At 35.5% G+C, this 15,562-nt stretch overlaps 1 protein-coding gene across 3 annotated transcripts in view; it reads right to left on the reverse strand.

The window, feature by feature from the left end:
- Positions 1–15,562, reverse strand: part of MALRD1 (MAM and LDL receptor class A domain containing 1) — a 263,177-nt gene that overhangs the window by 5,843 nt on the left and 241,772 nt on the right. For 2 of the 3 annotated variants that reach the window (XM_068673784.1, XM_068673782.1), the window contains 2 exons: positions 8,057–8,160; positions 7,876–7,966 (listed from right to left, as the gene is read on the reverse strand). In XM_068673784.1, the coding sequence (XP_068529885.1) occupies positions 7,876–7,966; positions 8,057–8,160 (195 nt within the window). The remainder of the gene's footprint in view (positions 1–7,875; positions 7,967–8,056; positions 8,161–15,562) is intronic. The other variant, XM_068673783.1, reaches the window with a different exon arrangement.

The following is a 15,562-nucleotide window of genomic DNA, read 5'->3' on the forward strand; positions in this document are numbered from 1 at the left end:
TCCTCTGCAAATCCATTAACCAGCAGGGTGTTGCACAAAACTGTGGGCACAAACAAACAAACAAACAAACAAAAAAAAAACACCAAAAAAGCATTGACTGTTTTCTTCAACAAATTCTCTCTCCTTGCTGTATTTAGAACTGAAAATAGTGATCCTGCCTGTGTGTATGAGGTTTTCTTAAGCATAACAATTCAAACTTGCTCAGAGTGTCCAGCATATTTCAGATGTCCCTTCACTTTGGGTCTGAATCACAAAAGAGCTTATGTAGTTGGGCACCTAATCTGAGGGGACCACGGGAATTTTATGTGCATAATACGGGCATTGTTTGAATTTACACAACCCAGATTCAGATGAAGTGGAGAGTAAGCTTTGTTAATTGCTATCCTGTTCTTAGGATTTTTTTTTTCTTTTCAAAACAGTATTTTGGATGTCACTTTAAGTGTATTACTTTGCATATTACATATAGACTATACATATATGCATATATATCCCGTATTCAAAGGTATTTATACAAACATATGTATGGATGCACTCTGTTTGTGAATGTAGCAAAAAATTATTTTAAAGTCTACACCAATAATTATCCTTAAAAATTTCTGAAATCTTTTGGATGACTTAAAAGACCTCAAAGAATATACAAATGAAAATTTAGTCACATGTTTACACAAATGTTATAATCCATCAACTGGATGAGGTGGTAATTGCCTGAAGAAGAACGTGCTTAGTAAGTGAGATGATGCACATATTTTACATGCTGTATGTACATCCCTAGAAATGCAACACATTATATTTTTTGTTAATTAGAAACACAAAGCTTCCCTTATTAGAGTAAAGCTGTGTAATGCTCACTCCACTACTCTGTCGCCAATATAGTTACTGCTGAGGAAAGCAAAAAAGTGCAGTATTACTCAGTAGGATAAGTATTGCCATCTGGTCATCAGTTTACATCCTAATTTTAAATTGCCTGATTGGGCAGCTGAACTAAATGTATTATAGTAGCTTGAGTTAAGCTCATTCTTGCAGTGCTTGCTGTGACTTGTTATAACTGAAATATTACCCTCATTGGAAATATTAACCTCATTGCTACAGTAAGTATATACAGTATACATACAGTATATGCCCATCACGAAGTCATGGTGGGAAAAAAGTTACATATGTGTTACCACTCTACAATAAGGGCAAAGGTAACCCATCACTCACAAAAACAATGAGTCAGAATAAATTTGAAATGTTGATAAATGTCATTTATGTAGAAAAGCCATAAATGCCAAGTTCAGGAAATTGTAACACATAGAGAATGAGAATAATTAGTGTTAAAAAGCCAAGCATATGATGTTTTAGGAAAGGAGAAAAAAAAAAAAAAGACAAAAAAGACTCAAACGTGGGTGTTTGAGTTCCAGAGGGAGGTGGGTTTTCTAACATAACCATAAATACCACAATAGGAAAGGAGAAGATTAATCATCTTGGAATGCACAGCAGGTCACGTGGGGCATAGCTTTGCTAAAGTCATCTGTATTCCTTAGTAACAAAAAATACTGTCTTGTTATGTAGGGTTTTCCATACAACCCTGATGGGAGAAAATTATATACTCCACAAAATACCTTCAAGAGTAGAAAGGGACTGTTGAGTAACATCATGATTTCTCAAATCAAAGTATCTAGAAAACCAAAGCATCTAGATTTGATTGATTTGGATGTAGCAAATCAGAATTCTTCACTTTTCCATGTACCTCTCGAAGAAAAATCAAGTATTTCTCTTTGTCAGTGCACAATTTTGTAGGTAATATATAACACAGAAGAATGTTTATTCTCAGGTTTATAACAACAAAATTCTAGTGAACCAAAGTCACAGAATCATCCAGGTTGGAAGAGACCTCCAAGATCACCGAGTCCAACCTCTGACCTACACTAACAAGTCCTTCACTAAACCATATCACTAAGCTCTAAGAGTCTATTACAATTAAAATACAAATTAAAATAATCCCTTAAAATAATCCTTTATACTGGTTTCAAAGCTTCTGTTCTAAATAGTAACAATAACTCAATATCTCAATTTCCAAAGCATTTATAAAACTTTTTAAACTAAATGTACATTTGCAACAGTAAACTACGTTTTGCATATCCCACAGAAGAAATGGGAGACAAGATACAAGGAGGGAAGACACTCCAAAAGCTTAATTTGGAATCACTCTAAAAGTCACTTGGTTGCTTGATTAGGTTATTAATATCCTGCCTGGGCTTCCTAGGTCTGTATCTTTTACATTTTTGGTCACCTAGGAAACTGTATATGTATATGTATATGTATATGTATATGTGCTTGTATATATATATGTGTGTGTGTGTGTATATACGTGTATGTATGTATATGTATATGTGTATATATATAGTCCTTTGTATCTTGGTGACACTGAAGGCCCCAGACCAACCAATTTGTTCTATTCTTTCAGCATGTGATCTTCATTTTCTTTGCTTTCTTTCCTATGTGTGATGGCCATGAAATTTCAGAAAAACTCTGAATAACAGCAGAAAGAACTGAATATCTCTTGTTGTAGCACTGTTTTTTATGCTTCAGGAAAAAAAAAATCTACGGAAGGAATGGATTAGGATAGAAAAACTAGACTAATAAAATAACAAATATGTCTCCTTTTTTTTTTTTTTTTTTTTTTTTTTCTTCACAACTACGTCTTTTTCTCTTATTCCACACAAAGAATATCTGTCTCCCTCCTAGTTCACAAGTGGAAAACAACTGAAGTAAATGTTGAAACAATTATCTTATAATCTGTTTATCACTTTGAGACATAGGAACAGAAGTATAGCAGCAACCACCTCTAGCAGTCTTTCAGATGTCCCTTGAGAACGTTCCCTGGAATACACTATCTATTCCACCACACCAAACTTCCACATGGCTGCAAAGCTTGCTCAGACTAAAGAAAGCAGACTATAAGGACTATAAAACTGGCCTTCAAGTATATAACAAGATTTTTGCAGGGAGGAGGGGAATGTTCATTTGTACATCTCCATGGCAAAAGGACATGAAGTATTGAACTTAAATTGCAGAAAGACATTTTAGCAGTTAGAAAAACTTTTTAAGTTTCTATCTGTAGTACCAAGATTGCCTGAGGAGGCCATCAAATCCATGTTGCTAGAGGTCTTTAAATGACATATTTGAGTCCCTCTGTAACAGGATGAAGGATGACATTTGTGTGTCCTATTTCCCCATGATTTTCTGTCATTCTAAAATACTTTCTCCAAAGTGCTGTTTTTCACTCTCTTGCCTGTGTGAGACAATATAGTATGAGTATTCTTTGGAAAAAAATGTGTTCCATGCTCATTTTGACATTATGCACATTAGTGCATTAGCATTGCAGCTGATGGCACAGATCAATAATAGGAAGAAACAAGCTGAAAGGATCCAAAGACATTGACTGCATTGGAGCCAATCACAAAGAAACACAGCTTAGCTGGATAGAAGGCATTTGAGTTTCTTTGTGTGTGTGTGTGTGTGTGTGTGTGTGTGTTTTGTTCTTGAAAGTAAAATGAAGCATGAGAAGGCAGCTGCAATAAATAAAAGCCAAAGTGAAGTTTTGTTTCTATTCGGTCAATAGAGACAGATGCCACTGAAGGAGTGAAGTAACTGGCAGCCTTCCCTTCTAACCTAGAACACGTCATCTCTGGAGCATGTACAGGAATGTGAGAAACATAAGCTTCCTCCAATTTGGGTATTCTATACAAAAGTTTCACATATCCCTAGCTGGGATCTGGGAAGTTGCTTGCATATCTGAATGCCACTGTGGTAATGAAATCCACTGCTGCCAAGCCATGTGGCAGGCTGCTTTCGTCTATTAGTAAATAAACTTATGTGATGACTTCCAGTAACTCCCACTCAGGCACTGAAGATTTTAAAGCCTGCAGATCAGAGATGAAATTATTGCTAAAGAGAGTGAACATACTTTCTGGGTTGGAGAGAGGGGATAAGGCACTAACACTCCTTCCAGTGAAGAAAAGAAGGATGTAATGTAACTGTCAGGTTCTCACCACTGCTAGCAACACTTTCTAAGGCCCCAGGTGACTAAGGAGTCACCTGCCTATCCCTTCTGCTTGTTAGCTGGTTTGCTAGTGAAAAACAAATTAGTTCTGTTGGACTCTAAAACTTTTCCTCTAGCTCTTGTGCACACTCTTGTGCCATTTTCTTTGAGCTACAGATGGATCTGCAATCCATTTAAAAATGTTCTAAGAGCTAGCACACATTAGTGTGCTTCTTTGAGGAGCAGCTACAAATGCTTGCACATGTGATTCTATAGCAGGAAAGAACAAAGGAGACTCTTACAGAAGTTATTAAAAAATAGCCAGCAAAAGAATTTATCAAAAATCAGTAAACTTTTGCTCAAGTTTGCAAAAGCTTCATTGTGAAAAAGTGGCCAAGCAGGCAACCTTATGTATGGAGTATGTATGGAGTATGGAGTTCCTCTAATGCCTAACGTCTTTAAGAAGACAACATGACCTAGGAAGTCTAAGAGTGGACACAAACCTTTGAAACAAAAGTGAGTTGTAGGAAAGCATCGTGTGCATAATTTAATGCCTCAAGTTCATCAAATTGCCTTTAAAAAAATGAGGAGAAAAATCTCATGCCTCTGTGTGGTGCTGTCACATTGTACATTTTCCAGCCTTATGCGAACACAAGTCACTTCTTATTCTAAAGCTTTATCTTAAAGTTCCAAACACTGGCTACATTTTGGCTAGTCACTGCTGATTGCTGATTAAGTAGTTAAGGAATAACTTGCATTAATTTACTGCTATGCTTCCAGCTATGATTTTTATATACAAAATCATGCTAGTTACTAGGTAGTTGAAGATGGAGAGACCATCTGGATGAGTTTATGTTCTCAAATTCAAAGTTTCAGATATAATTGTTTTCACAAATCCACAATTTCAATCAAATTATCATTCAGTAGTTAGACTAGTTCTTGATGAAGACTATAAAATGTATTTTAACTAACATTTTAAGTCAACCATAATTAAAAACAATGAACATATAAATTTAGATTCTGTACCATGGGTTAAAATCTCCATCATTATAATTTACCGTTTTGGCAGCTCCAGTGAAAACAATCAAAACCAGAATGAACTCTTCTGTGTAAACAATCTAACCTGATTAATCTAACCGCTCCTACGAGGAGCGGCTGAGGGAGCTGGGCTTGTTCAGCCTGGAGAAGAGGAGGCTCAGGGGCGACCTTATCGCTCTCTACAGATACCTTAAAGGAGGCTGTAGAGAGGTGGGGGTTGGCCTGTTCTCCCACGTGCCTGGTGACAGGACGAGGGGGAATGGGCTTAAGTTGCGCCAGGGGAGTTTTAGGTTAGATGTTAGGAAGAGCTTCTTTACTGAAAGGGTTGTTAGGCATTGGAACAGGCTGCCCAGGGAGGTGGTGGAGTCACCATCCCTGGAAGTCTTCAAAAGACGTTTAGATGTAGAGCTTAGGGATATGGTTTAGTGGGGACTGTTAGTGTTAGGTCAGAGGTTGGACTCGATGCTCTTGAGGTCTCTTCCAACCTAGAAATTCTGTGATTCTGTGATTCTGATTCTCTTCATTTCAGAGCTTTTTCCTTAGTGCAATAGTGAGAAGATACTTGTTCATCTCTGTTTAACTTCATATCTAACAAGAGTCTAAAATGTTTAGTATGTTGCAACATGGTACCTTTTCATGTACAAAAGCAAACAAACAAACTCGAATCCCCACCTCTCTAGGTGTTTTTGTTTGTTTGTTTGTTTGTTTTAGGGCGTATATAATTACAAGAAAGAAAAAAAAAATTCCCTGAATAGAGATATGAAGGTGGAAGTAGAAGACACTGCAGTAAACCTTGACAAACATTCATGAAAGCAAATCATAAAAGAAGGTGTTTAGAGCACAAGAAAAGTAGCTTAAGAAAAATAATATGATTAATAAAACAAACAAGTTTTATTTTCAAAAATATTAATTGAAATTACAAAAAAATAAAATAAAATCAAACAGCTCTTGTAATACACCTTATCTTGCACTTGTGAGGTGCTTTTCCATATGTGTACTTTAGCAGGTTGTGTAAATGGAAATGAATTAATTCTTAAAGCCTCTGTGAAGTAAGATAAGGCAATGCTATTATTCCCACTTAACAGAAGGTGAAGCAGACATAAAGAAAGTAGGTGAAGCTATGCACTCAATTAACAGTAGCACAACCACTAAAAGTTCTTGCTTCCCCATTTTCCTTCTGTGTTTATAGACAACTATCTGTCAAGGGTAATGTGCAGTGTTAGGAAAGGTGTCAGCAGCAATAACATCATTATAGGAGTCTGTACAGTTGAGTAGATCATTTGGGAGATAACATCCCCAAAGAAAGAAAGATTTATAGCAAAGAAGAGGCTTAAGGAAAAGAGACATATTTGAAGATGAATTCTGGAGAAAAAAATGTGGGGTGAGAGAAATCTAACACGAAAATGCAAAAAGCAATTCACTACAGGAATTCCTGAAATGGAAGACACTGTTAGGTACCCGCTGATGGAAAAGGATCTAGCAGAATACATAAAGAGATAGGCAGAGAGAGAAATACAAATGCTATAGGAAAATAAAAAATAGGAAAAAAAAATCTTATCTTAGGAAGATGAGAGAAACTAGCACTTATCAGAGTGCTAAGAGAAAAGGGATCTGTGAAATAATGAACCGTCAGTAAGGGGTATGTCTTAAATAAACTGGAATCAAATAACTGGATACAGAGAGATTCCTTTACCAGTACTACCAGTAATGTTATCCAAAGCACTTGAAATAAATTTTGAAATAAAACAACACCAATTTTGTTGTTTTGTTGCTGTTGTTGTTGTTGTTTTATTCAGTAAAGATGATCTCTATGCAGTGGGCTGTCAGAATATAATGACTAATTAGTACTTGCTGTTTGCACAGTACTAATAGCAAGCATAATACTAGATGGAAGAAACATGTATTTGGGAAGAAAAATTGCCATCTAGAGCTCTCCTTCACCATGAGTAAGACCAGTACTTGGACCACAGGCCAAGAGTCTGTACTGGAGTGGTGCTAGTGGAAGACTAAGACAATGGGTGTGAGATGAAGAGGTAGAGGAAGTGGGTGGAAGGAACAGATAACATGTCATTGGTGAGGCACATCTAAAGAACCACTGATTAAGAGGCCTAATACAAAATTAAACAGAAAACCAGATTGTGAGTGTCTGTAGGAAGTAAAGGAGAGGAAACAAACACAATGATTTGTGGATAAGGTCACATGATTCTGCAGTTTATCAGCTTGTATTTTTCCAATTTATCAGAGACTTTTATACAAAACACTAGTCTTTTAAAGTGGAGAAAAAAAAACTAACACTTATTCCATCCAGTTATGACAGGTAAAGGGAGAGTTCTCATATGTCTGGAAGTGTTGAAATATTTAGGGCAAAACCGTTCCTTTAGGGTAAAAATGTTCCCCCAGGGAAAATTCTTAACAGTAGCTTCAGGAAGAGCTGTTAACCTGCCTTTAAAAAACTAATTTAGCCCCAGAGATTTCAAGAAACCACAAATACATCAATTTTTTTATATTTAAATGCCATGTACAAAAATCAGGACTACTGCTCTTAGGATGCATTAATTTTATAATTTAAGAATAATTATATAAAGTTTAATCAAACTAATCTAAAAGTCAAGCTATAACTCATTGTCTCCAGTCCGGGTTCCACTAAGATCAAAACTAGGTTGTTGCAAAATTAGGTTTTATTTTTAGTGTTGCATATGTAGGCACACAGACCATGGGGATATTTAAAAGTTGAAACCAAAGAGACTGGGCAGTTAGCCATTGTTTTATGCCACATTTGTGTCTGCTTTACACAAAATAAAAGTTTCACTTACATTTCAGGCTCTTTCTTCTTCCATAGGAAACACAAGGCAGCAGCTGCAATTTTAATCAGCAAGAAACTGATACACAACCCAATCCAAATATCTGCAAAAATCAGAGTAATCAAAGGCGGTAATAAGAAAAAGGAAACACTTGAAGGGTGAATAGAAAGATATTTCTTTTTTCCAGACCCACCTTTTCGAAGGAGACTTGAAATTGGAGGTTGAAGAGGCTTAGCACTTATGTGACAACGGTTTCCTTTCCATTCTTTTCCACATCTGTGAATAAAACAAAAATTTCTGAAAAAGTGAGAAGCAAGGATCATAAGCTGTGATGAGCAAAGAAGAAATAAAAATCCTTCAAGCTTTTCTGCCAGTGACCAAAGCTCAATCGGGAGTCACAAAGACTTACAGAATGAAATTTAAGTTAGAGATACATGAAACAGAGAATCCTCCCCACACAAAACAAAACAAACAAAAACAAAACATAAACCCGTCAGAATTCAAAGACTAGAATTGTCTTCCTTACCCATGTTGACATAGTATAGTTATCCTCACAGTAAAATAAATCTGACTCATTTCACTTCTCATTTCCCTACTTTCCCTCATGTGAGGGTTAAATACATTTCTGAACTGGGGATCTGGGACCCTAATATAGAGAAAGATACACAATTAGAGATGAGAAAGTTTTCTCTCCCCATCTGTCTCTTTTTTTTGTTTTTCTATTTCATTGTAAAAACGATATCCCTTCAACAAATGTCTCTTCAAAACCTAAATACTCAATTTGAGCTAACAACTGTAACCATGTCAAATTATAGTAAATTTGCTGTTTAATTCAAATGCAATCTTAATTTGAAGGAACCAAAATACAAACTGACATGAGCTTTATAGTTCTTGCATAACAGTTAATTACAGTGCCCAAGTGTGTATCATTTCTCTCTTTATTTGTTTTAGCTTTGGGCTAGTAGCTTTTATTTTGTCCTTCACTACCGGGGTAAAGAGAACTGGGTCTCGTCTGCCTCTGGTGAGATGTGGCCATTTGGATTGCTCCACACAGTTCCTCTTTCTAACAAACTCCAAGGAATCACAAATTGCACTAGGTATCTATACGTACACACCCCAAATCAAGATTAGTGTGAAGGGTACTTTACACTGTAAAGGTTCTTTATATTGTAGAGGTATAGCTGTGTATTGACAACTAAATTTCAGGCATCACATTTAATGATCTCAATCCCACTGTGACTGTCTCACTGGGTTAACTTCTATCAGCTTTTCAATTATCTGAGTGACTGGTGGTTTAAGAACTCCAAATTTTATTTTATTATTTTTTTTTAAGAAAGAAGTGACAGCAGTAATCCAGTTTCAGTCCTACTGATGTTGCATGAATAGGAAAATAATTTCACTTCTCATGTCTTCTTTTTACGCTTTCACAAGCAATTAATTTGGGGGAATTTTACACTGAGCAGCTTTCTCACTGTAGTATCAACATTTTTTTCATAGTCACCAATTTTTATGATGTGACTTTATAATTGTGATTTGCTCTCCTACCCTTATATGTATAATATGAAATTTCTTATATACACAATTCAATCTTTAAATTAATGTTGTTTTATCTGAAAACATGAGAAAGAATGCTGAGTTGATTTTCATGGGTTAGTACATGTTATTGTCTATGTGCTGTATCCTAGCAGCTGCACTCTAGGTTAACTGAGGCATTCTGGAGAGAGGCGAGTGTTTCACTTTCCTGGAAAACAACGGAGTGTGTTCAGATGCATGTAGGGAGAGGCCAATTAGGATGATAGGAGCAGCAAGCATATGTCTGCAGCCTCACTGAAGTTTTGGAGAATCCTGAAAGGATCAGGTTGTGTCTGAACATTTATGAACTAGGAATTTATATCCTAGTCTCAGGGATGACTAGAGAAAGATGACTTCACCAAAGACCAAAAGAAAAGGATGGGGAATTTGTTTTGACTTATGGGGCCATGCTGTGTGGAAAGTACCAGGCCTACTCAGACAAAGATAGCAAAGATTTGTTTAATCCATCTTGTACCACAGACCTGAGTTTTCTCCGGTTAAGGAGTTACTTTGTTCAAGGTTAGTAACTGGTATATTAATGAAGCCTAGCATTAGAGACTGGAGCCAGTAGTATCTTCTGACATTCATTTTAAAGGAAAAGTGGAACAATTTCAGCTGACAGCTCAAGCTGTGCTCGAGACCCATTGTACTCAGTGACTGAAAATACCTGGTCCCTTTAGTCCTCCTTCTTCTTCAGGATACTACAAAAAATCATGTCATCCATAAGCTGTTCTTTTATGCAGACTGATGATTTTATACAAATGTGAAATTGCTCTTGGGTTCATACCAAGCCCTGTGGATCCATGTAGAAACATTGCAATCTGATGGTAATCACCCATCAAAATCATTTTCTGATTGCTCTCGATTGTATAATTTCCTTTCTTCCCATTTGCCAGATTTTCTGCTGAGCTAGATATGCTTTTAACCAAAATTGCCCTCTTTCTTGTCACTGCAGAACTTACTTGACTGTAAAAGTAAGAAAGAGAAAACAGATTTGCAGCTGTGCACAAGCACTACTCAGATATGGCAAAAGAGGTGCCATCTGTTGCACTGCAGCCACTGGGGCATGGTGCACCTCAGAGCTGCAAAGACATAGTCCTGATAAAGCAAATGTTTATACTGGTATGAGTATGGTGAAAACCTATTACCTAGTAATAACTAATTATATTTTCATGTGCTATTATGTTTCCATTTAATGATGAAATATTTCTATTTATTCAGGCTATCTGTATTCAAATAATGGATAACTGTCAAATACCTTTTAGTCTTACAGGAATTTTATCTTTTTATACATTTTAACATATTTTATAATTGACTATGAACTAACTCATATTGGCTACTTATTCTCCTCTAAATGCCGCAATCCTAACAGAATGGTTTTATGTTTCTTGGCACATACCAATTAGGTAACTGATTTCTGACTATCAGTGTGTAATTTTGGCCAGTGAAATGACTTTCCACTGTGTGAAACTACTTTGCTATTGCAAATGTCCTCTAACATCTGCATTTAAAAAAAAAAAAAAAAGTGACAAATGGATTAAGTTGGGGTAAGAATAGTATTCTAAAGCTTGGTAAGTAATTTGGAGAAGTTCAAAAACAAATTGGTAGGGAAAAATATTGTGAGACGAGTAGCATGATAAGTATTTATAGGAGGTAGAAGACAAAGAAAAAAATGATGATAGTAAGGCCAATATAGCTAATTATCAAAACAAAACAAAAAACTGAAGATGGAAAAGGATTACTAAGGGACAAAAACCCTGAAAAATGAGTGTATAGGTTGGTGAAGACTTTCTACTTTTAGCTTTGTGCATATATTTATTTGTTCATTTTCATCTTTGGAAGGGGAAATTAGCAATCATCCCCACCAGCGAGTTAAAATATTAATATTAATTTCTGATATTAATATATTCATATCAGAAAAATCCAAGTTATAATTTGAAAAAACATTCAACTCTTTCTAAGAATTGGCTGTTCATTCATAATTTGCAAACATCTTCTCAAGTAAAAAACAAGAGAAAAATAGTTACAGCTTGTTGAGAAGCCTACAGCTTTCAGTAAAGCTGGGGAAAAAAAAAAAAAAAAAAAAAAAACACAACACAAAACCTGTTAATTAACATCTTTAGCTCTCAACTGATACAGATGCTGCATGAGGCTTCTGCTGAAAAGAAGCATTTCCGTGCACAGAGCAGGGAGAACTTGCATTAAATATCTCAAACAAGATTGTTTTATAGATGTTTTATAAGACTTTTATCCTTTTATGGTTATCTTACTCTGTAGAAACTATAGCTGACTACAGTGCTATCATTGTGGCAGAACTGTTACTCACTAACTTGAGGGGAGAAAATAGAATGAAACTTTCAGTGGTACCAGAATCTGTTGATAACTCAGATTAGAGGATATAACAGTTCTAGATCTTGAATTTAAAATAACATACAAATAATTCTAAACAATTCTAAACATTACTCCAGTTATTTCATTGCAAAATGAATAAATACTATAGATGTTACCTTATTTAGGATAACAGGAGATGCAGATAAGAAATCCAGAATAATGAGACTATTCTACAGGTCTTCAGATGATACATATTATCTCTGCTATACAATAGTTGGATAACTAGCAGCCGCTATATTAGCATCTGGCTGAGCTGAACATGAGAGAGGGAGAGGAGAAGAGAAGCAACATTTGATGAACTTGTCCTGAATGCCTCACAGCATTTCCCACTGTTGCTGAGTTCTCAAGCAGTTGCAGACTTGATAACACTAGTATTAATATTAGTAAGAGAAGCAATAATAACATTCTGTTTTACTGTAGTGATAAAAATGTAACTTCAGTGAATCATCAAACATATACATATACATGAAAGAACCTTTATTTAGCCAAGCCCACCTGCTCTGAGGCCCCAGAAAATTCCACAAGGATGACATGAATTTATACATTCTCAAAACAAAATCCAGAAGCCATTGCAGGCCATCCTTTTCAGTAAGGAATCAAATAGAAATACCAGGAAAAAAATGGGAGAAGGCAAGTTCCAAACCAGACATGATATTACTTCAAGGAAGAGGTTCCCTTAGATACTTCTACTGAGGGCACAGAACATATCCTCCTATGCTTTTGCATTCATAACAATACAGTCTGAACCACAAGACTTGGTCTTTGGCTGGTACTGCAAAGCTGTGAATAACAGTAATAATAGTAGGCAGCTATATATGACATTAAGTCTAACTTCAACTTTCTGTTGTGCTGTGCTTGGCATATGAAATCCTGAAGTGAACTTTAATTACTCTAACAGCTCCAGGTAGGCCATAGCAGCCTGTGGCACACACCTAAGAGATGGCTTACTTGAAGTGTAGTTAATGGAAGAGAACACTTAATTACCTACTCACTGCTGTGCTAGGACTGTATTTACAGTGCTTTACTTTCAGATGTGAGGCAGAGAAGTTGCTTCTTCAAAGTCACTATTAGCTTCTTGTTTGATGGGAGCAGCTGGGAGTACATGGATGATGATGTGGTGGAAGGACCTTTCAGAGCACAGATCAACCATATCTTCTGGGAAATGCATTAAATTTTCATTATCAGGGTAATGGGAATTTTGAAGAGGTTCCTTAATAACTATTTTCTGCTATTTTATTTTTAAGACAGGCAACTCTGAAAAGGACCTGAGTTCACTGTTTGAGCCGTGAAGCTGAAACTTTACATCATTTGTGTACAATTAATTTCCTTGAACTAATACATCTAGACTAATTAGCAGCAACATATTTTACATAAGTCTTAAGCTTATCTGAAATAGCCATTGCAATCCATTCAGACAGGAAGCTCCTCACAGTTGAAACAGGAAGGCCAGGAGAGAAAGACAGATGAAATAGTATTTGAATCCTTCCATCCCAGTGCACATCCTAATCTATCCTGCCTGACAAAATGTCTTCTGCTATTAGCAAGTTCTTATAAGAAAGTGACCCTTCAGGAGAGAATGTTAACTCTCCAAGTTTTGTTGTAGAATTTCCAGCTCATCATTTCCTAAAACAGATATTGGTGATGCAGAGAAATGAACTTTAACATTGCTCATGTTGCTGCATCCTGTGCCTGGGGTTATACCTCATTTCACTCAAAAAATGAAAAACAAATATGTTTTTCATTGTTTTTTATGTTCATTCAGGACAAGTTTAATTTAAAAGAATGTGTCTGGCTGACATAGTGTTGCATTTCAGAATATCAAACTTTATGCTGTATTATAGATAGTATATGCAAAACTCAAAATAAATGCAGATGTGTACTTGATTGCTTATTTTCCTACTGACATCTGATCCTTACTTGTGCAATTATTTCCTTCAGTGTGAGATAGATAAAAAATTCTACCACTCTAATGCATCAGTATTACACATGGGTCTTGAATAGTGGTGAATTACAGGAGGAAATCTTGACAGGAGGCAACTAAGACCATGACCTCCAAGAGCAAGCATGAACACAGTGCCTTGTTAACTTGGAAAGAGAAAGTTCCAACAAGCTGTATTTTCAAAGAAGACTTTAAAGCATGTGAAAAACTGAATGCTGAAATCTGTTTTCTTTCTTTTTTCTGTTTTCTTTTTTTTTTCTTTTCGCTTATTTGCTTGCTTTTTTCCCCCCTCCCAACAGTAATTATTAATATTTTACAATGACTAAGATTGTTTAGTATAAAACAGTGTTCCGTATTTTAAATACGTTAACTTTTGCAAACGTATGTTTCACCTTTTTCAAGAGTCCTCATATTTTATGTTGCATCTGATATAAAAGGTAAAAAAGCATTAAATCATAGGTAATGTTAATCTAGCAGCATTCAAAGCATTAATTGCATTAATTACTAAGTATACATTCAGCATCTCCTCTGCACGTCTTCAGATTTTATAATTTAATTGCAATTTCCTTTAAAAGTTTGCATTAATACACAGATTGAACATCAAAAAATATCATGAAAAGTTAATAATCTTTTGTGATCATGGAAATGCCTACAGAATTTTTATTTTTACCTATTTATTTAAATCTACACTAGTGTAAAAGGAATTGCTTGACAAGTCATGGAGACAAAACAGAAAAAAAGTAACTGCTAGACAAACAACAGTAACCAAAGCTGCTTCTGTACACAGAGATTTCATAAGTAGATTGAAGTGAGATAAACTTAGCATGTGATAAATGTAAAAACAATACTAGTTCCTATTTTTGTCTACAAGTGTCAGTAGCATAACTCACTCAGTTACTGACAGAAAACAGTTAACAAATGGGAAATGCAGAATTAACCGTTTCTACTTGCCTCCATCAATCCCACCAGTAACTCTTGGCCAAAAAAAACCAAAAAACAAACAGTTTTTCTCTGTTTCAAGACACATCTGTTTTGCTTATTTTTCTCTGAAACATTTGCCATACAAAAAAACTACTCTGTTATGTCATGTGTACATATAGAGTGACCAACAGTCAGCTAACCATTTAATGCAGATTTGCCATTGCTATGTTTATAATACGTAACATGGGGATCATTACATATATGAGTGTTGACATTATTCAGGAGCAGTGCCATCCCAATTGGAGTACAGCCTGCTCCAGAAGAGATGACCAAAAAAAATAGATAAAATATATAGAGAAAAAAAAAAGGAAAAAAAAAAGAGTTCTCTGCAGAAAACGGACTTTATGTCCCTCTGTTATATCAGTGTAGAAGAAGCTTCTCTGTTCACTAGCCTTTATAGTCAATGTTATGCAAAATAGGCTTCACTAGATATTTATGTTATTTATGAAAACAGCAACTCTTCATTGTAAGAAAAAGTAAACTCTACCTCAGAAAGGTAGTTATGCGCTTGCACTGTCTGTTATTAATAATGTACTCAAATAAATAAAAAATAATCATATTCTCTCATTAGTCTTTAATGCTGATCCAAAATATACAATATTCCAACAGCAAAAATTGCAGGAATAGCCTCAGAAGACATCATACTTATCATGAATACTTTTGCCACCTCTCTGTAGCTGGAACAAGGAGACACATGATTACCTCTGTGGTTAAAATCACAGGACATGTGGGACAAGGAGAAAACTATCTTGGAAAAGATGTGTGAAGTGGGTGATAATCTTGAATGTCAAGATATTCAGATTAAGCATTCAAACA

The sequence above is a fragment of the Anas acuta genome, chromosome 2 (assembly GCF_963932015.1).
Source record: "Anas acuta chromosome 2, bAnaAcu1.1, whole genome shotgun sequence".
Taxonomy (NCBI): domain Eukaryota; kingdom Metazoa; phylum Chordata; class Aves; order Anseriformes; family Anatidae; genus Anas; species Anas acuta.